Genomic DNA, 21,541 nt, shown 5'->3' on the forward strand with positions numbered 1-21,541 from the left:
ATGGAGTTAAGACTTGTTTGTTTTTTAAGAAGGATGATAAGAAAAGGAAAGCAGACAGAGAAACAGTGGGTGAAGAGACAGAGAGTGTAGGTGACTGTCAGTCAAGAGCTGCAGCCACAACAATGATCCTAATGCTGACAGTGGGCATGCTGGGCCGCCCCCCCCCCCCCCGACCCACGAACAAGGACAGTACAGTCTCCTGTATCAGGAGAAAGGACGGGAAAGAGAGAAAGAGGAGGACAATATGGCACGTAGGGCAAAAGAGCGGGAGGAAACCGACTGGCCTATATTCCTGGGTCACTTGGCTGGATAAGGAACAGGGGGCATGAGCTGGTTGGGGTGTGGGGGTTGGATTAGGACAAAGGGAGGGAACAGATCTGATCCTGGTCAAATTCCCAAACGCGCTAGTTTCTCAGCCCAGAACCAAAATCAACCACTTCCCCGTCACCTCGCCACACGTGGAGAAGTTATGATGGCCTCTCCGATGTAGTGTAGTGGTTGTCTTGGTTCTCAAAAGATTAGGGACATTAAAAAGTTTTGTTTGCATGACAATGCTGTTGAAAAACACACACTCCTGAGGATGTAGCCACAGGCAGCGCTCATCACCTCTGTTTATCCGGAGGGCTTAGGCCACTTTGGGGACTCCCCTTAAGTCTCACTTATCTCATTAGACCCTTAAAACTGATTAATATGAATGCCAGCAGAAACCAGCTCAAAGCATTCTTAAGAAAGGAGGGAAGGAGTAAAAGAGAAGAGAAGGATGGGGGGAGGGCGAATTTGGAGGAAGGTTTTTTTTTGTGTCTCCGGACAATGAGCTGATGGCTTTTTAAGCCTCTCAGTGGCTCTGGGTTAATACCCAGGGCTGCAGTCATGGGATAGGCCGCGGTTCAAAGGCTGCTGCACTCCAAGGCTCACTGCTCGCTGATTTAGAGGAAGAAAATAAATAAGCAGAATAAATACCACATCTCCTGCAACGTGAACCCCCGCTAAAGAAATAATGAACTGCCCTATCCAAACAAGAGTGGTGTATGTGTCTGTGTGTGTGTGTATGTCTGCGTGTATTTGTCACACTATGTTGTTTGGGGTGTCATATTCGGTTATGTGGGATAATGTTCAGACTGAGCCAGACCAGTCAAGGCTGCGCTCATATGAGAGGAGAGGGTGAAGATGGCATTCATCACACGTTCTGGGGATCAATCATTTTTTTACTTCAGGGGAAAAAAACACATTCAGTAGAGTTACACACAGGAAAACCGTAAACAAAGACAGATAGACACACACACACAGACACACACACAGACACACATAATACAACTTTACAAAATGGGAAAACTATCAGGCAGCTCCCAGAGAAGCGCTCCCAGAGAATTGGGTCAAGAATAGTGCTGTGCTCTGCTGTAGTAAAGGGTGTGGGTTTCTGCTGTTTCATTAAAGCAGGCCTCGAAGCAGAGGTCAGTCCGGGATACACACACTAACACACACACACACACACACACACACACACACACATGCACATAAATATCCCCAAGCAGATGTATATGTGCACAAGTTGCCAGCAAACACATGGACACGGCCACATGTAGCCACACGAACATGGGTACCCACAAACGCAAAACACTCGCTCGCATGAACATCAAACCCAGATTGGACGGAGGACGTCAGATTCAGTTGTGTTCTACATTTTTAAACATGATTTATTATCCGCTCGGTTACAGATTCTTCTTAGAGCTCAGATCAGACAAGCATCTGTTGTCTAATGAAAGCCGTGGAGCCAGGGGACGAAATCTGAAAGAAGAGCTTTTTCATGCCAAAGGAGTCTCTGAAGTTCAATTTAGCTCATTTTAAATTTTGACATGAGACATTTTTTAATCTACGGTATGATAGATTTAGAAACAGTTTTAATTTGGCATTTCATTTTTGGTCAAATTCCCACTTAGCCTTATTAAAACCCCTGCCTTCAAACTGATGCAGCCAGAGAGACGAGCTGGGTCGAAAGACAAATACAAAGAGATTTGTTTCAAAATGAGATATCGACTGTGTGAACTACAATCATGCATAATTATCCACATTATTCATCCCAGTGAAAGAAGATGCATCATTTTATGAGGACGAAAGGACAAAAGCAGCTCAATTTGTCCCTACGGCAGGATATATAGCATTTTGAAATGAAACCCTTCATTAAGCCGCTACATTACACACACGCAGCCTGGCATTCCAACTGTGACACCTGCATCTCAGCGGAAAATTCACCTTCAAGGGCAACGTGTGCAATGGGTCACAGCAGATGAGACCAAGATGCAACCTGGTACCGCGGCTCCCGAGTAAACAAGGTCCTGTGCGTGGGAGTCTTCAGTGTCAGAGGAAACAAAGCAGGGGTCTAAACCTGAGCAGGCTTAATCCGGTCTCTGGTGAGAATAGCCCCGGTGTCACCAAACCCCACGGCCTGCAAAGACAACACCTCTTCAGGGTGAAGACCCCAGAGTCTGTCCCCTGGAGAACCAGCACCAATAAACCAATCACTGCCAGGGGGGTGGGGGTGGGGGGGCTGGCGAGACAGACAGCGAGACACATGCATCTTTAAACCTTGGAGAGGACAGAAGTGGAGGAAGGGGGGGTTGATGAGCACGATGGCGGGGAAGGGGGGGGGGGGGGGCAGATGAGAGAGGATGGACGAGTTGGAAATGAGAGAAACCGCCACCTCTTCTTCGTGTGTCACCCCTGGCTACTACATGCCTCTCCCCCTTGTGTCTGCCACTCGCATTCTAGTCCTCCTCTCCTCCCTTTTATCTGTCTGAAAGCGAACTACAACTTCTGCTGAGCTCTCTCCTTCTCCCCCCCCTCGCCATTCATGCCATTCACCCTCACTCCTCTCCTTTGCCCTCCCATCCCTGTCCCCCCCCCCCTGTCCGTTTAAAGCGCATGCATTACTTTAAGCCTCGGCTGTGGAGTGGACAGAGGCGGCAGAACAATGGCCGCCTTTCACTCTCCTGGCCCAGCATTTCAGGGGAAGGAGAGAGGTGGAGGGGTATTGGCTGCTAGTATTTTTCTCTACTGTCAATTCAAACAGGCTAACGAAGCTAGCTTATTATTAGCACATCCAACCACAACGGTAGATATAACAAACCGAACGCAACATTGTCTGATTGTATTTATTAATTCATTCATTCATATTAAAAACAAGGCCAAGCCATCAATTGGTGTTTTTGGCTTCATTCACTCCACCTTCAGACGACTGTTCCAACACAAACAAAAACACGAGAAGCCATATAAGACCGTTCACGACGCACGTGTCAGGAGGTGATGTCACCATGTCTGGCAAATTTTTATGATTCCCTAAAATTTTCTATTTGCAGATATAAAAGTTCGGGAATAAAACCAGTGGATTCCAAACTTCCAAAGGGAAAACCAGTCTCTCCGCCGTCCGCCTGTGACGATGAATTACCTCATGAGTCGTTTACAACAGGCTACAAGCCGTCAATTAGGTCTTTATTCACAAGTCGGAGATGTGTTCTCTTCTGGGATCTATTCTCCACACTGCTGCCCAGCTAGAAAAACATCCAGCCTCTCCCCCGCAAGCCTCCCCCAAGTTAAATAAGGAAAACGACAGTGTAAGGTCCGAAGCCAGCCTCCCATGAAAGGAATTATCTGTGGAAAATGTGTCTGGCAAAAGAGAAAAAAAACAAAAAAACGAACAGTCTCAATCGTTCCCGTCACATTTTCCAGCTCAAATCGTGAACAGTGACAGACAGAGAGAGAGAGAGAGAAAATAAACCCATCAGGTTTTGGCCTCCACTCGCTCCAGTGTGGGTCCTGTAAATCCAATATGACTTTGACAGTAAATGAGTTTAACGAGGTCAAATAAACCAACGCAAAAAAGAGGGAGCTATAGTTTAAAATCAGGCAAATGTATGTAGCCTTCTCTCTATGACTGCAATGCTTTTGCCTGAGGAGCAGAGGGCAACAGAGGCTATCAGACCACTCTCAGTAGCGCCACTTTCTGGTCAGGGGTGATAGATCAGCCGAGCGCTCCTACAGTAACAGCTGCTTCCAAGCCTCCATCTTACAGAGGAGAGCAGAGGAGCTGAAGACGGATATGGTAGCGCCATTTTCAGCCATGAACGAGGACGTATCATGTGCGACTGCTGGATTTTTTAGATCTGGTATCTTGGCCCCGGTTGGACCTGCAGCGATCCTGTATTCCTGTCAATCGCTCCTGTCGGGGGGGTCTTACAGAAACAGGCTTTCCTGTTCTGTGATGGGAGTCAAATTAACCTGGCAGTAAAATAGCTCTTTTTCCTTCTCTGTCTACTATGTTCATATTAACCACAAATCTACTCGAGTGATCACAGCGAAAATACAACTTTGGACGGCATGTTCCCACAGCTGCTCTGGGGTGGCACAGAGTAACTCTAGGAAAAATAAAGAAACAGTTGGGGAAGGACAGAAAAAAAAAAAAAGTTTCCACAACTTTGAAATTCAGAGCGAAACTGAGGCAGCCAGAGTCGGGATAGAAAAGATATGTGTCCCTGAATAAACACATGCATCTAGTTTGTCCAGCGAGCAACTAAGAGAAAAATTATTTTTATCATTCTCATGGTCCTGCATCAAGCTTTTCACATGTGGGTGTTGCATAAGCTGGTTAATACTTTATTGTTTCCAAGTCGAGCTATACGGAGCGTTCCGCTGCGGGCCTGAGCGAAGGGCTAAAGACAGATCGCTCCGCTGATAGCTGAGTTTCAGCGCTGCGTCTGACCTTGGAGGGATTACTCTGAATACAAAAACCTGGACACTAAAACCATGGTCCCCCCCCCCTAGCACAAGGGAGGGAAACACGCACTATTGAAATGAATCGGCTGTTGAATATTGTCCATTAAAATAAGAGATCCTGTCCGTGCTCTTTAGTGGGGAACCTAATAGATGATGGTATTTTAACTCAGTTAACCTTGGTCCGGCTGAGGAATATTATCTAATCATGAGCAAACACTGGGGTTGTTTTTCTATTATGTTCGGGAAATTAATCACCAAAATGGAGGTCAAAACCCTGTGTCAATTGTTCAAGAGTAAAATTAATATACCTTTTTATAAAAGCAAACTAATAAATCCCCACTGTTGGACCGAAAAATGCTATATTTTAAAACAAATGATGAAATATGTATAGATATAACAGAGTAACTACTCATGTAGATCATTAAAATAATATAAATAACCAGCAATTCTTATAGTGTCTCCTCTTTATGTCTATAGTCAAAGGCTTTTTTTTCTCTTCAGTATAATGAGCATATCTCAGACGCCTGCATGTCCACCAGGCGACAGGGCTGCTTCTGTCCGCCACATAGCACCTCCACAAGGGTCACGGCCAAGAGTCATCCCCCTCTCCCACCGTGCACTGAGGAACAGCTGCTCTGCCAAGCACATTGACTACGCATTGACTACTGCCTGCTGGGCTCATTTTCTAGTTAATGGGGAAAAGAAAAAAAAAATCTAATTTAAATGGAAAGTGCATTTACAGGTCTGGTGAGAAAACACAGTTCCATTTAGAGCTAATAAAAGTATTACGTCTCACAACACCATTATTGCAGTTTTCTGCTTTTTTTCTTCTGGGCCGGGGCCTGGGTGTTTGTTTCTCTGCATCCTCCGCATCTCGCTGTCCCTGCATGTGTGTGTGTGTCTTCCCCCCCCCCCCCCCCCCCCCCCCCACAGCACTCGCTGTCCCTGCAGCTCGGCCAGCACTCGTTGCTTGCCAGTGCCACGGGCATAAAAGAATGACAGAGCAAGGGGTCATTAACGGGAACTAATCAGCCCACAGACTCCGAGAGGAGGAGGAGGAGGAGAAAGGAAAACGAGAGGCAGAGCAGCGGAGTGAGTAAAACAGCTTAGAGCGAGAGAGTCGAAAAAAAATGGACTAGCGTGGGGGCAACACTATCCACTTTGGAGATCAAATGGACATTTAATCTTCAAAATTACAGGTTTCCAGCATTTTAATTATAAAATAAGACTGAATATTGTAATAGCCTGATTTTCACATCTGTTAAAGTCAGATTGTTGTGCGCCACTCCACCTCCGTGCATACGTGCCTCAACACACACGTACCCACAAACACACACACACACACACACACACACACATAAAAGCACAGATTGACGAGACGTTTATTCTCGTTCCACTGGTCTGTGACAGATAATGAGACGTCCGAAGGAGAAAGATGTAATTATTCTGGTATATGAGTCTGAAGGAGAGGAAACAAGCACTATATGACCTCATGGCTCATTTGGTACTTTTCATGCCCATGGGTACACACACACATATGCATGCATGCTCAAACACAAAAACCTGCACAGACAAAGACATGACTGCAACAAAAGAAAGTTTGATACCAGCTACACAACTACTTCGTGCAGGCCTCCAGTTACAGTGCATTGTAAGGGGGAACTGTGAAAACTACCCACAAGGCAGCGTGACAGAAAAATGCTTCCCAGGCTATTTGTCGCACTACAAATTATGCAGCAAAATACTTATATCACCTTGAGCAATTACCATGATCACAACCCAAGCCAAACTGTTTATGTTAATAACAACTTCCACTTCAAGGAGAGTTCCAGTTACGAGTTTGTCATTCACGGGCCAACTTTCTGCTTCGTTTATCCCTCGTCGGGCGTGTGTGTGTGTGTGTTTGTGTCTGTGTGTGTGTTTGTTGTGTGTGTGACCTCCTCCCCGAGCTGCTCACAGAGTGCCTCTGACCTCTGCGTGTCTTTTTTCACCATCAACTGTGGAGGGACTCCCGAAATATCTAATTGTTTTTCCGAGCCCAGCGAGAAGAAACACACAGAGGGAAGAAGAAGAGATAAAGAAGAAGGGTGGGAGGGAGAGAGAGAGAGAGAGAAAGAGAGCGCTGAGAGAAGGGATACGGGGAACAAGAAAGGGCAGGGCCGTCTCCTCTGCATTATAGCCGAGACATCATCAGAGCGTCCGTCTCTTCATTAGAATAAATATTCACAAGCAAAGAGAGTGGGCACAATAGCAGAGTCCACAGAGAGAGACGTCCCTCTGTATCTCAACGTATTTCAAGTTAAAGGAACTCTCTGAGGACAGATTAAACTCCAAGATGTCTCCCACCAACTCACCCTAAAAATATCACTGTTGATGGAAAACCCCCCAAGAAAATCTGTGACCAGATGCAGAAGAGGAGAAAGTGTGGATGCGCTGAAGAGATGAGTAAACAAAGTAGAGGATAAAAGTGTTATTCGGAATAATAAAGACGTTTCTGGACTAGTTGTGAAACACAAGGCGGAACGAGGCCAGAATCAACAGCCAGGAAATCCCCTCCTGTCCTTATACCCACATCAGACAACAACACAAACACCCAGAAGAAACAACTGTGGCACAGCTCACACACGGCATAATACTTTAGAGCGATAAAATTCCACACTAATGTACCGGTTGCTTGTAATTTCTGACCAGTGGAAAAACAAATAAGAGATTAACAAGCAAAAACAATCTGATATGTCTATAATCAAAGTTATACAAGTCTCTACATCCATGTGGGTTTTGTCAGAAGTGACCTCTGGAGTTTCTACCCAACCCGTTTATTTTTGACTACAACTTTTTCACACTATCTCCACATGAGTTCTCATAAAACAGATCAACGTGCGATGAGACAATTACATTTTCCCCTTTTTTTTTTACTTTTTAAGCTTTTTAAACGTTTTTATTTGTAGTTAGATATCCACTGAAAAGTGAAAGAGATGTGCCCTTTTTTTGTAAAACAGTTTTTAGATGAAAATTCATCTGATTCACTTTCATCTGATGTGAAATCCCACTTGGGCACAATCAACATTTTATTTCAGACAAAATCAAACTTCCGTGTGATGGATATTTCAGTTTGGGCAATTAAAACAAAGTCTGTGGAAGCTGCAATTAATGGCTTTTTCCGGAAAAAGCCAAAGAAGCCCTGAATGACCTTGGTCAGATCCCGACAAGAAAGAATTGAAAGGGAAAAATATTTTTGTAATGATCCTTTAAGTTACCTGCTCACAAATGACTTATTGTTGATTTAAATTCATTACGCTCTTAACCTGGCATGTAACTTTGTGTCGGTTAGGGGCGTTCACAGTTTAAATAGTTGGAACAAAGGCGGACGCAGGCCTGCCCGCCTCTCTACGGTAATGCACGAGGAGAGGGACTCAATATTTATCAACTGAGTCATCGATAAGACACGTTTGGCTTCTCTCGCTCTCTCCCGGTCTGCTCTCCGCTGTTATGTTACCTTTCTGGCTCCGTTCCCTCAGCCCTGCAGGGGTGAGAGTCAGACAAACTCTATTTAGAGTAAGTAGAACGGAGTGACTGGTGTTAGCCGCATTACAGCCTCTGTGAAAACCTGTTTCCTTTCCTCGGGCGAGTCAGAGCGTCAGAAACAGATGAGGCTCGGGGAAGCTATCTATTTCTCCCCTTTTACCGGGGTCGCACAGAGAGTGAGACGGTGAACGCAGACTCGTGGGTCTCAAACTTCTTGATTCCTCTCTCTCGCTCGCTCTCTCTCTCTCTCTCTCTCTCTCTCTGTGTCTCACAGTGTTAATGTGTCAGATCTGAGATTGAGATTTACCTAAATTCACTGACACTAGGAAAACTTGTCGGCACATCTGGAAGAGATCAAGTTCACTGAGCAGCTAGTCAAGTGAAAACTGTTTTGCCCCCTCCCAAAAAACTAAAAGTACACTCTAATTGAAGCAGGTCTATCAAGAGGGGAAATCAAGATTTAACTCAAAATTGTGTTTGCCACCATTGAAGAAAGCGCTCCATAAATAAACAGCCGGGGTAGAGTCGGAGCAGAGACCCAGACCACAACAGTCATGGTCTATGGTCTATCACGCCGAGGATCTCTGCACCCCTGCGAGACCGGCCCTGACTCCAGGAGAGCGCTCACACTCCTCGTACCCCTGACCACTAATCGCTTCAAGCAATAAATCATGTTTTCCCCAAACTTCAAGCTGAATATAAATAGTTGTACAACAAATTTGGCGTGCGCTATTAATGGCTTTGTGCACGGTCGGAGGGTGTAAGCTGAAGGGTTTTTATTCAACAAATACTAAGTGTCGTTGGCAGTTTTGAGGCTGAAAGATCTCTGTGAACTCCGGCAGCAGTGTTTAGAGTTAATAAGCCCGGGACAAGGCCGTGTACAGTCTTGACTCCGCGAAGGACTCTCAGTGGGAAACGCTGTGTCGACAAACACGCCCGCTGAACGCTGAGCCACTCGAGGCTGTTGTCCGAGCAGAGAGGAGCTGGGAGAACATCTGAGGAACTCGAAATTTTAACTCTGCCCGAGGTCCCCTAGCTTGACCCCCCCTCGGAGTCAAGGGTACATCAAACCTTCACGTTACTACTGCCAGAATTTGGCTGAGTCTCCTCACGTTGATTTAATATAAATAATGGAGTGAAAACAACAATTTGAAGTCCTCCACATTTGGAAATATTTCAATTATTTGAGAAAAGCTATATTTGTATTTTTTAAAGTGCAATAAAAGTTATAAAGGAAACTTGTTTATTGAGGGAAACTCTTTTTAGGGAAGCTGTGTTCGACAGAGTGAAGGTTTTCACCACTTTCTAAAGGGTTAGTCGCCAGTTTCCACACAGCGCAGCCACCACTGCCCTTACTTTAACGACACCCTCTCTCAGTTTTATACAGTCACTGCACTGGGTTTTATTTTCCAGCATTTATTTGCATTCTTTAGGTTTTTGTTTTAGCAAATAAATCCGGGGCCTATTATTCAACCAAATGTCCCTGGATTCTTTTACTTTGCAACACTGAGCTTTAAATGTCACGTATTCAGATGCATGTATTTTATTATGCTGCACGGTTTAAAATAACCTAATGTATCGCACTGGCTGGGAAATATCTGAATTCTTATCGTTCATTCAAAATTTATAACAATTTGCTCGAGTTCTTAAGAGAACATCTCTTCATTTAAAAAGTCCAGTTCTACGACTGTGTTAAGTATTAAATGTGAACAGAAAATCATCTTGATCTCCTTTAAGGGCCATAAACACTGACACATTCTCACCTAAAATCATCTTAATATTCCTCTTCAGCTTTTGAGTGTGTTTCACTTTATGGAGGCTAATTCTCTGCCTCTGTAATATTCATGAATCTCTTCTTCAGATACTTCTAGAAGTGCTGAGACCGCCGTATCAGCACAGTAAATTGCATTAGGGAAACTGGACTGAATTTCGTGAGGCAGCTCCTTTAATATTGACTGGTACGTTACGCTCTAGATGGTAATATTTACACTTTTTTCCGGTGATGAATCCACACAACAAACACACAGACCCACGTAGAGAAGCTCACCACACCGGTCTACACGTTTGGCCCGTGCGCCTTCAACTGAAGTTTTTTCCAGATCAAGGCACTGAGCCTTTTACGCAGAGTGAAGTGCGGCAGTGAAGGGCCACTTTTACAAAGTAAATGGACTTTGTGGATTTTGTGCTGATGTGGGCCGTGTTTGCCGTGTGGCCCTGTGGAGACCAGTTAGACTCTGGTGTTAATGGGTCCAGTGGGGTTGTGCAAATATCCAGCCACCGGTGCAGAGAAACAACACAAGATAACGCTGCGGGTTTTTACAGCCTTTTACAGCTCTGTCTCTGTACCTGGAGTGTTTCACAATGAGATGCTGGATTTCCTCGGCTCAGGAGTATTGACTCAGATTAAAGCGAAGAAACTCAACACATGATCAGGCCTCATTACGCACGGTTCTAATCTATCGTCTCCTCGGGGGACGCGCTATGCGAGCAGCCACGTATTTACAGAATAAAGACAAAGTCGCCTTTTACACTCCTGGCCCCGGCTACGGGCTCTTTACCTACAGCTACTGGCATTATGCCCTCACTGCGGAGAATAAACACCGATGTGCTCCACAGCGAGAAACAATGCGAACCCCGTGATCCACGCGAACGCGCGGAGGAGACGGACAAATCGCCGACTCTCCGCGGTGAAGCTGCCCGGTGTGCGAGGCCACTTACTTGGTGTTGGTCCGGTTCCAGAAGACGGCGTAGCGGTCCGCCACCACTTTGGAGCTGGGCTCCTGGCTGAATACACACATCAACAGCACCAGGCACACAACGATGATCATTTCCACTTGCAGCATCACTACAGCGAAACTTCGGCACGTATTCCTCTCCGGTGTTGGGTCGGTCAGTCGGTGGACTCGCGCGCTGCAGCCGGGACAGGTGACGGGTCTCGCTCACATGTGGCCGTGTGTTGTTCTCTGGCGCAGTTCGGGGTTGAGCGCGCGCACAGATGACAAACAAGACGCGTGGCTCGGGGGGGAAATGCAAAAAAAGGAAAAATGGCACAAAAAAAGATTGTGACCATTCAAGGGGGGGCAGGCGATGACACTTGTTTAGGGTTCAGGAGGAAAAAAAGCTACGCGTCACTGCGTTTGTTCACTCGGGTGCAGGGCGAGGGTCCAGATGATTCATTGGCTTTATTTCATGCGGGATGTCAGCTCTGACAAATCCGAGGTGCGCTGACAGAACGTGCACAAGATACAGAGATCAGCGAATGCGCATCGGCACAACAGGCAGCGGTCTCCTGCAGGTAGAGCTCCTGGATGCAGCCCGTGTCAGGGCGAATGACAACTGCTCAACACTTCTCCTCCTTCTTCTTCTTCTTACTCCAAAGCCAAAGCGCAGGGGATGAGCCTGTCCGAGATGTGATGGAGAAGAGAGCGAGAGATGAAGAGAGAGAGAGAGAGAGGGAGAGAGATAGGGGCCCTATGTGTCCAATGACGCCGTGTGGCGCACGTCAGATGTCCATGTTCTCCAGGCAACTTTTTAAAGCCACACAATCAGTCACTGGCGGGCGAATGGCGGCGTCAGGGTCGGTCTCCAGCGTCCGCGGAGGAACAAACACACTTATCCGTCTCTCTCGGCGGTTTACCGGGAGGTGTCACGGCCGAGGTGGGGAGGAGTCCGTCTCGGTGTCGGAGGAGTCGGACGCGGGGTCGCCTTCTCTCATGCGCTTCTCTCCGCGGAGACACTCGAGTATGTCCACATCCCGAAGTGTCCTCCTCATATATGAGCCATCGTGCGACGCGCAGGAATGAAGGAGAAAAAAAAGAAGCAACCTCGCGCTCTCCCCCATGTGCGTGTGCGCCGCGCGGTCTTCCTCTTCTCTTGCGTCTTATTTTTTTTTGGGGGGGGGGGTGTTAAAACGCCGGGACGCGCAGGAAGGTGCGGGGCAACAAGCAGGCAGCCTCCGAGCGCCGACTGAGCGAGTGGGTTTGGTTACGGAGGAGCGGGGGACGGTCCCATTGGTTTGGAATTATTTGAATGGGCGTCGCTCGAACAAAGCCAAACCCCTCCCCCCCCCCCACACCCCCACCCCACCCGCCGCCTAAAACCGAGCTAATTCAATTACTGAGAGGTAGAGCCGAGGGGGGGCGAGGGGGCAGGGGGGGGGGGGGGGGGGGCGCACAGGACAGGGACCCGCTTTTAGACCATGCACTGTCAGATGCGTCCGATAAGTGCGCGCGGTGCGATTTAATTATATGCAAAATGGACCAGAGAGAACCGTGGCTCCAGTGACTCTGGGTCTCAATTCAATTTAACTCCATTCCAATATTTTCTATTTTTTCATAATAACAAAAATAGCTCTGTATTTAAATAATATACACTGGACTTGTATATATTTATGAATGGGGAAAACAATGCATAATTATATATATTTTTTCTCTATGGTTAATTTTATTTACTATTTTTCTCAGTAGTATTAATTAAAAAAAAATATTCCTTATAATTTATCTTTAATTATAAGGAATTCTACTCCAGGTCACATCTGTTCTTTCAGTAGGAGGGTGCAGGCAGAGGGTGGAGACGTCTCAGCTGCATGTGGGATATATATCCATGTGCGTAATGCCGGGACACGACGGCCACGCAGGCTCCGGGGGCAGGAGATGGATGAAGCGGTCCAGCCTGTTGCGGGGAGCGGACACCGAGCTGAACGGGTCCGCGGCGCCGCTCCAGCGCCCAGACGCCCCGCAGTGGCAAACAGGCGGGATCGCTGACTCAGCCGAGGACAAATCCAAGTTCGAGTGCGCGCCAGGGGAGCCGCGTCTGTCGTCGCCTCAAATCACACAAGTGCTCACCGGGAGGATTTATGAAACTTTAGAATATGAGCAGCAGGCCCCAAAATTCAGGTGGGAAATCCCTAAAGAAATAACTGTAACATAATTTCATGTGGATTCAGAGCGCGGAGCGTCTGGCTTCGTGTGTGTTTAGAAAGAGTTGTGATATTTCTCCAGATTTAGGAGTGTTAGGTGGAAAAGTCCATATGCACAGTATTGTTTTTAAAGGTGTGTGTGGTGAGTGATTAGTTATGAAAAATTGCTTTCTAGAAGAATGTGTGAACTTAATTTTCTCTTTTGGCCTCTTGACACATAAGTAGAAAACAACGTGTGATTGTTGTATAATTAATACATTAAAGGTCAAACACCGTAATGTGAGTTGAAGTATCAATCCAAAATACAAATACATTTCAAAACGGTAAAAATACTTTATACAGGCATGAAAACCTGATCTAAAGAAGTTTTTTAGATATTTATTCATTTCTTACTTTTTTTGTCAGTGTTTGTCAGACAGAAAGTAAAAACAAAAATAAAAGAAAGTAATAAGTTCCTGCAACTAACATGACGGTTACATATATTTTTTATATTTGCAAAGTCAAGAAAATCAAATGCAGTTTGTGTCCAAAGTTCCTTCTCTGTGCTTGTGCAACAGGTGCTGTTTGCTTTAGGAGGGGCGAGAGAAGAGAGAAGGAAGGAAGACGGGAGGGAGAAAGGGTGAGAGGGCAGCTAATATTTTAAGATAATCCTCTTGACCTCTTTCCTTGGAATGGTGTAAACTAAGGGCTGTTCACTTACGGCTATCATCACACAAGGGCACTTGCGCCACAACACACACAAACACACACAAACACACACACATGCACGCCATCACTATACTATACAAACCCATGCTAAGTCTTATCACATAAACACGTTTTTTTCAAGCATGTTTTTTGCAACACACACATACACACATACTCAGAGAGGACACTATCAACCACCAGGGGAGAGGGGTGGGGAGAGGTCAGCCTGGAGGTCAGTGGACATGGCTGTTTTCACACCCACTTTACAGCCATGACTGCATTCCACTCCTGCTGCGTCCCATTTCTCTCTCCCTCCCCGTCTCCCTCCCTCTCTCTCACTCACGCTCTCTCCGTCTCACACACACACATACAAGAACACACTTGGTAACAAGCATATTTAACTGACGAGTGCACACAGAGTGTACCCCCAGCTGCTTTCATTTTCTCCCGAAACAGAAACAGAGCGTTCCCCCCGCCATCCCCTTCTTAACCCTGCTGTCACTATCATAGTGGGCTGCGTTGATTACTTCTCACGCGGGCCTATTTTCTCCCTCGCCTCCCTTTGCGTGTTCTGGCAGAGTGGTGCGACGATGGCTTGAACTCTATTCCCCCCCCCCCCCCCCCCCCCCCCAAAAGAGGCTGGGGTTTATTTTTCTGTTTGATTGATTAGTGTGAAGGAAACAATACTCACACGCACTATCAGCGATCAAATGATGTGTTTTACGAGAGATATGACAATTTGAGCGACTGTCGTGCACGTAGGCTTATTTCCCCTCTTCTTCACTGTCTCTTACATCTCTTTCAACTCCCTTTGTTATTCTCTCTCGTAAATTGTGTCGCAACTCCTTTTCCTTCCCTCTAAAACCATTAAAATTTGACATTCTATTGTCCAATTCAATTCTGGCCTTGGTTCTCGTAATGCCTCTTTGATGCATAACCGGTTTCATCGAGGGGCTTCAATTTTTAGAAGTCATTCGGACAAGTGTCTGGCCTCGAGCCCAAGAATTTGCCCCTTTCACACACGGTGAATGGTGTACGCTCACTCAGCCAGGGTCACAGCCGGGTGAGATGGGAAGGCTGAGTAGGTGGTTCATACCCTTTTTTCTTTTTTTTTATTATGTTATTGTTCTTTTGCCAACAGGACAATTAGAGAGCCCATCATCACACAGACTCATTAAAAAGATGTGAGAGTGTGCCTCGGTTTGTCTGGTGTCAACACGGCAGGTCAGGCATGCCAACAGCCAATTATTACCGTGAAAACCCCAAAGGGTTCCTTTGAATTTATTCCCTCCAAAAGTATATGTCAATTAGAGGTTTGTGACAGCTGAAAAAAAATAAAAAGTCACACTGTTTTTGCAAAGCACTAATTAAAACTGTACAATCTAATCGTCTTTTCTCATTTGGGGATCTGCTGCATCCATTGTATGTGAATTTCATTAACCGGTTTATGAAATGGCCGCCCATCAAAACAGATATAAAACCACAGCACAGACAAAGTGGCACCGTACAGGTATTATGGATGCTCTTAATACCATAAACCATAAAAAAAAGAAACATTAAATCTGCTCTCAAGACACCTTTTAAAAATCTTACAAGTGAAGTATACATATCCTTTTACTATGCACTGCGAGATATTGCATCCTTCCTAATGCTCTGTCTGTTTACAGAGATGCAGGGCAGCGCTGGGATACAGTAGATCAAGCAGCGTAGAGGATCTGGGTAATGATCTATTCAGACTGTGTCGCTCCAAGTCTCATTGATATACAGCTCACACGTCCATAAATATGATGCTCTCTCACAATCCCAGGCAGTGGGATCCTTGTCAGCTGGAGTAACAGAGAGCGCTGCGCATGCATCGCTCCCCATTCACACTATCATATGCTCTGAACTGCAAATGCAGATTACAGGCCGCGGTTACATATGAGGAGAAAATAGGATTTCACCTCTTTGGAGCACAGATGAGAATTTTTCTCGGCTACTTCAGAAGATAATGGTAAGAGTTACAAACAAGCCACTGGGTGTAGTTGTCATTTAATCCCATAAACTACTCCCAGACATGCACTGAAGTTCGGGCATTATCCTGAAACTTTCTGTCTGGGTTGTAGGTAATAAAGGAAAGGTCCCAGTTAAATGATCATTTTCTGGAACTCTTCCTTCCAGCTGCTTTGTAAAATATCAGTAAAATGTCAGAGTGAGCTCATGTGAGAATAGAGCAGGAAAATGTCCGGAGAATTCACAGCATGGATGAAGATCACATTTTCTAACACGCGACGGACGGAAAACTAAGTAAACACAACATTTATACAGATATCTCAGGGTGAAAAAGAAGAAGATACCAATCAAGACATCAACCTGGAAAGACAAAGAGATTCAAGAGCTTTTGGCAATAAGGGACGATGCCGGTGTCCTGTAAACAAAACAAAAACATATGATTTCTGCAGTGGAATTTCTTTCTCCTGCCTCCTCAATCTCCTGCTGCCTTCTCCATGTGTGAACGGCAATCTCCGAAAAATGTCCGGGCCCAATTTCCCCGCGCATTCTTCGAAACCCGAGCGTCTGCATCATTTATATTCATAAACTTGACACAAACCTTTCTCATTACATCTGAGCTCATCAAGAACATTACCTCCCCTCTCTGTCTCGCTCCCTCACTCGCTCTTTATTCTCCACCGCCTCCCTCTTTAGGATGCATATTAGATTAAAGATTTTATTGTCACACTCAATGCACTTAGAGCATTGGCAAACTAAATCACAGGGAGACAGCATGTCATAGAAGAGACACCTTGGGTTGACTAAGTCATGACGAGCCAGCACAAATCGATGAGAGGGACTAATCGGATGTATCTGCTGCGACGGGGACCTGCCCTGAATCCCAATGATGGACACCAGGTGGGGTGTCGCCATTAGTACACCACCGGTGCAGTACTCGGAGCGATGTAAGGACAAGGGCTTCCTATTCAATGAGGAGTCAGGTTTTCAATAGTGACAGCCAAGGTCCCTCTGTTCATAGAGAGAAAGCAGGAGCCTACGCTGGTGATGGCTTCCCGGTGTTTGTGCAGAGGCAAGAGATGGAAAAGGGAACTATTCGAAGACGGATTCTGTGTGTGGGCTTTTATTCCTTGAGGCCCGAATGTCCTCAAGGATAAGGCGGGGAAAAGGACAAGGTCAGAAAAAAGTTTGAAGGAACTTCCAAACTTAAAAAGATCATTCGGACTCACATGACGGTTGAGACAATGATTTTTCCAGGATAAAGGTTTGGTCGAGTTTGAGTCTGGGTCTTTTCCCCTGAAAGCCCAGACCATGTCCAAAACAAGCGTCATACCTTTGGTTAGTTTGATCCAGTTAGTTTTTGTTTCATTTTTGCAATTTAGAGAGCGCAATAAAGACGGGTGTGTGTCGGACGTAGGTTTGTTGTCAATTCGCTTGGTAGTTTTCCTGTTTGAATGGAGAAAATCTATAATCTGGTTAACTTTGTTAACTTCTTTGCCATATAATACCGTAACTATCATAATGTCATTATGTTATTACTAACAGCAAAAATAAATTCCTTGTTGTCCTGGGAGTCAAAGACTACAAGCAATCCTACAAGTTAGCAAGACTACAAGATCCTTTCAATTCTTTTTAGTTATTCTATTGTTAAATGCTGTCTCGGTTTCCTGCAATTGGCCAGAAAGTCCAAACTATCCCCAGAAAAACTGTTTTCCCACTTCAAACAGACCAAACCATGGTTCAGTTTGCTCCGGACCGAGACCACATCTGTTGGTCGCACTGAATTTATTGTTCATAAGTCCGGATACCTTTTCACGCTTGTCATTTTGGTTCAGACTAAACTGAAAAGTCCAAGGATCTGGACCAATCTAGGCAGGCGTGAACGACCCCTAAAACTACCTGATAAAGTTAAGGAAAGACTGCACTCATGATTTTTAAAAAAACAACGCTGACTGTTGATATGTGCCTGATGCCCAAGTCAGACACTTTGGCAACTATTCCACTTCTGTAACTCCTGGGAGAGAGATTCCTCACAAAGGCTCTCCCTGAGTTTTCTACTTTTCATTCCCCTGTCAAGAGTTTTTTTGGTAGTTTTTCCTTACTCTTGATGAGGGCTATACAATTAAAATGTGATTGATTGATTGATTGATTGATCGATTGATTGATTGATTGACTTTTGCACAAGTGCAGATTTTGTTACAGACCCAGGACAGCTGCTGTTTACAGTATCTGTACTCGGCCTAGCCAAGCAGTTACTGGCATATTTACTGTACAAGCATCTTGTTATTGATCCTCTCATCTAATTCTCTTTAAGAAAGCCAACAAGAGTATTTCCCCAAAATGTCCATCTATCTCTGATATTAAATATCTCTGATTCCATCAAATTAAACAAAAGTTCTTTGCCTTCACTTAAGAATCAGAATCAGAATCAGAAAGTAATAATTGCCAAGTAGGTTTACACCTACAAAGAATTTGCTCTGGTTATTGGTGCATATGGATGATCTAGATCCTCTATAGAAAACGACCCGGGAGTGTATGTGCATGTGTAATGCATGTGGGAGTCTCTAGGTACACGCATACCTCATATCTGTGTATTTAGACTTAATCATACACGTCTCAGGGACTTTTGCTTTTAAAGTCTTATCTTGTATCTTAAGAATAAATATTCCAAAGAGCAGTTTTACTTTCTTGGATGAATGAGAGTGTCCACACAAGCTCGTTTCACTGGGGGAGTGTGGGACATACCATCAGCTGATAAAGCATTAATAAGAGCATTCTTCATTCTTTAGCTGGACGTTATCAGCCAACACTGGTGTGAAAACAGCTGTTTCATGTCTGACCTACACCCAGTTTCTCTGCAGCCTTACAGTAACGCTGTGTGATATTTCCCTCCCATTCTGTCCACAGTTAGATGAATGAAGGCTCGCTCACATACACAGACACACACACACACACACACACACACACAGAGAAACAGCCCGCTGGCCCACTAAATGTTTATTCAGTCCACAACAAAACAGTTTGTTTCTTTATGTCTGTGTGGGTGATGCATTATGTTGTGCGATATTTTATCACACTGCGCACTAATGACATCAGCTCCAGCTGAGCGGAGCTGTGTGTGTTCCCAACTTTAGGACAACAAAGTGTATAACTCGTTGTGCGTCCACATGTGTGTGTTAAAAACATATTAGCCACAACAGTATTGAGTTATTTTTCCTCGTTGCCGTTTTAAACCCAACTCTTACCATTTATTACCCCTGAGTGTATTTTACCTCTAGTGGACGAGCGCAGGGTTAATGATTAAGAATACATGGCGTTGTGGGGTTTTATCCTCAGATCTAATTCAGAGACGTCTAACTTATCCTCATTACAGGGGCCTGTAGAGGAGCAAATGACAAATCACAGTATGTGATAATAAAGGTGACACTGTGAAAATCCCTTGGCTGGGATCCATCTCATCATTATGAGAGCGTTATGAATGGATGTAATAAAAGTGAATTAAGACAGGACACCGCTGATATAGATATTATGAGCACATTGTCCCTTCCCTAATGTGAACAGTGCTTCTGCAGGGTTCTGCAATAAGGGCCGCGGTCTGGAGTGGCTATCCTCAACTCGGAGTAATACTTACACACAATCGTGACCAAAAAAGCTGGGAGGAGAGAGGGTGGGCAACTATCGAGTCCTCTTTGTGCTCTGCCTGCTCTTTCATTATAGCTATGAATGTAGAAAGCCTTTGATATCCCTGGGTACAGTGTGCGACGCAGCAGTCGTTCGGCTCTACAGGGCCTCACGTCTCTCCCTTTGAAGTCCCAGGAAGAAATTGATGTTCCACTGTCCCTTTATGGCTCTTCAGTCGAAAGAAAATATGGATTCATAGGCCCAGGACAAAGCTAATAGCCGGCCTTGTTCAAAGCAAAGGAGCAGAATAATAGTGCCGTGTGTCAGTTCGAGCCAAAGAACATTAATCTCTTATTAATACCAGTTGATTCTCTTTTAAAACTCTTCTGTCTTTCCGTCCCTCTCTCTCTCTCTCTCTCCCTCGTTCTCTAGCGGGTGTTGCTCTGTGGAAAAAGCCACCACTGAAGAGCTCAGCTATACATCATTGATGATGGTACAATAGCATTAGTGTATGCTTAGCCTGCTAATTCTCACTGCCATAATGGGAAGTTTTCTAATCGGGCCATTTGTAATTCCGCACATAAAAGGATAAGCTGAGATCCAGGCTTGCGAGAGGGCTTATGACGCTGATCAAATTAAGATCATTCCCTCCCAACAGGAATACCTGATAATGAGAAATACAATTGCCACGGAGAGTATCGCTGACAGGCTATTGACAAAGAGATTTGCCCTGCGGTATTTACGAGGAGCCATTTGTTATTCACGCTGCATATGCAAGACTGTTTCCAGCTACGGGCGATCCATTTTCATATACAGTTCATTTTCATTCCAGAGGTGTTATTACACACATCAAACTTCCACAAAACCACATCATTTTGTGTGTGTTTGTTAGCGGCTCTTGGCCCCATTGTGTCAGTCACACATTCCTGACTGTCTGTATGAATGCGCGAATGTTTCATATCCCCCGACGCCACGGTAATCCTCTCCCTCTCCAGATATCACTCAGTCGCTGAGATAGTCCACTTGCTTCTCGTGTTCTTAATTTGTCTGTTTTAATGGAAGGAATGACGGACACGTAGGTGCTCAGGGTAAACTCCCATCTGATCTCCTGTCAGTTGTGTTTGCACGCGTTTGCACACAACCGGCAAGAAAAACACACACACACATGGGCACGCACACTCACAAAACCCATAACGCACAGATTCGGATTTCAATTCTCGCGCACAACTCGACACATGTAGAAGTAGAAGGGCTGACATTCTCACAGACATAATCACAGACACAGAGACGTGAAAATACAGCCTTTGGAAATTATGGGGTATGGAAATCTTTCCGGGTGTGTTTTTCCTCAAGGGAAGCGTTCAGGCTAATCACATCTGATAGGAAAGTGAAAACGCACATTCTCTGGTTTTTGCCACATAATGAAGATGCAGGATTATGAGCAGAGCTGCCTGCCTCCTGCTCAGACACTGCACACAGACACACAAATACAGATCTGGCCTCTCTCGCTTTGACTCTGTGTTTTGAAAGCGACGCCCATCCCACCTGCGTTGTGATGTCATCAATTTAATCCTCAGCTCTTTATGAAATATGATGTCATCACTCAGTGCCCTGTCCACTGATAAAATCCAGGGAAATGTGAGGTCAGTCCAGTTTTTCCTCAAATGTAACATCAATCACAATGACTCACAAGAAAGTGCAATCTAAGGCGGTGGATCGGCACCTCCAAAACACATGGATCAGGAATATAATGTCACCGCCATTTTGATTTAATCATGGCGTAGGCCCTATATTACTGCAGTGTGACACCTTAATTACAATGATTAGTACCGGTGGAACATACGTATTTGTTGTCCTCCAGATTTATGGCAGCAAAACTGAGTTAGTCAAGACAATTCCAATATTCACTGAAGAAATCTTTATCTGATAAGTTATCAGAGGGAATTAAGTTGTCAAATTATGTCTAAATTATTGGAGCGGACTGGGATACAGAGATGGAGCCAGGAATTATATTATTATAATAAATTATATAAT

At 45.1% G+C, this 21,541-nt stretch overlaps 1 protein-coding gene across 2 annotated transcripts in view; it reads right to left on the bottom strand.

Annotated features, from left to right (window-relative positions):
• efna5b (ephrin-A5b) overlaps positions 1 to 12,182 on the bottom strand; it is a 98,175-nt gene extending 85,993 nt beyond the window's left edge. For both annotated transcript variants that reach the window (XM_053421424.1, XM_053421422.1), the window contains exon 1: positions 11,011 to 12,182. In XM_053421424.1, coding sequence (XP_053277399.1) covers positions 11,011 to 11,135 — 125 coding nt within the window. In that variant the 5' untranslated portion in view covers positions 11,136 to 12,182. The remainder of the gene's footprint in view (positions 1 to 11,010) is intronic.
• Positions 12,183 to 21,541: the final 9,359 nt, after the last annotated feature.

The sequence above is a fragment of the Pleuronectes platessa genome, chromosome 4 (assembly GCF_947347685.1).
Source record: "Pleuronectes platessa chromosome 4, fPlePla1.1, whole genome shotgun sequence".
In the NCBI taxonomy this organism is placed as follows: domain Eukaryota; kingdom Metazoa; phylum Chordata; class Actinopteri; order Pleuronectiformes; family Pleuronectidae; genus Pleuronectes; species Pleuronectes platessa.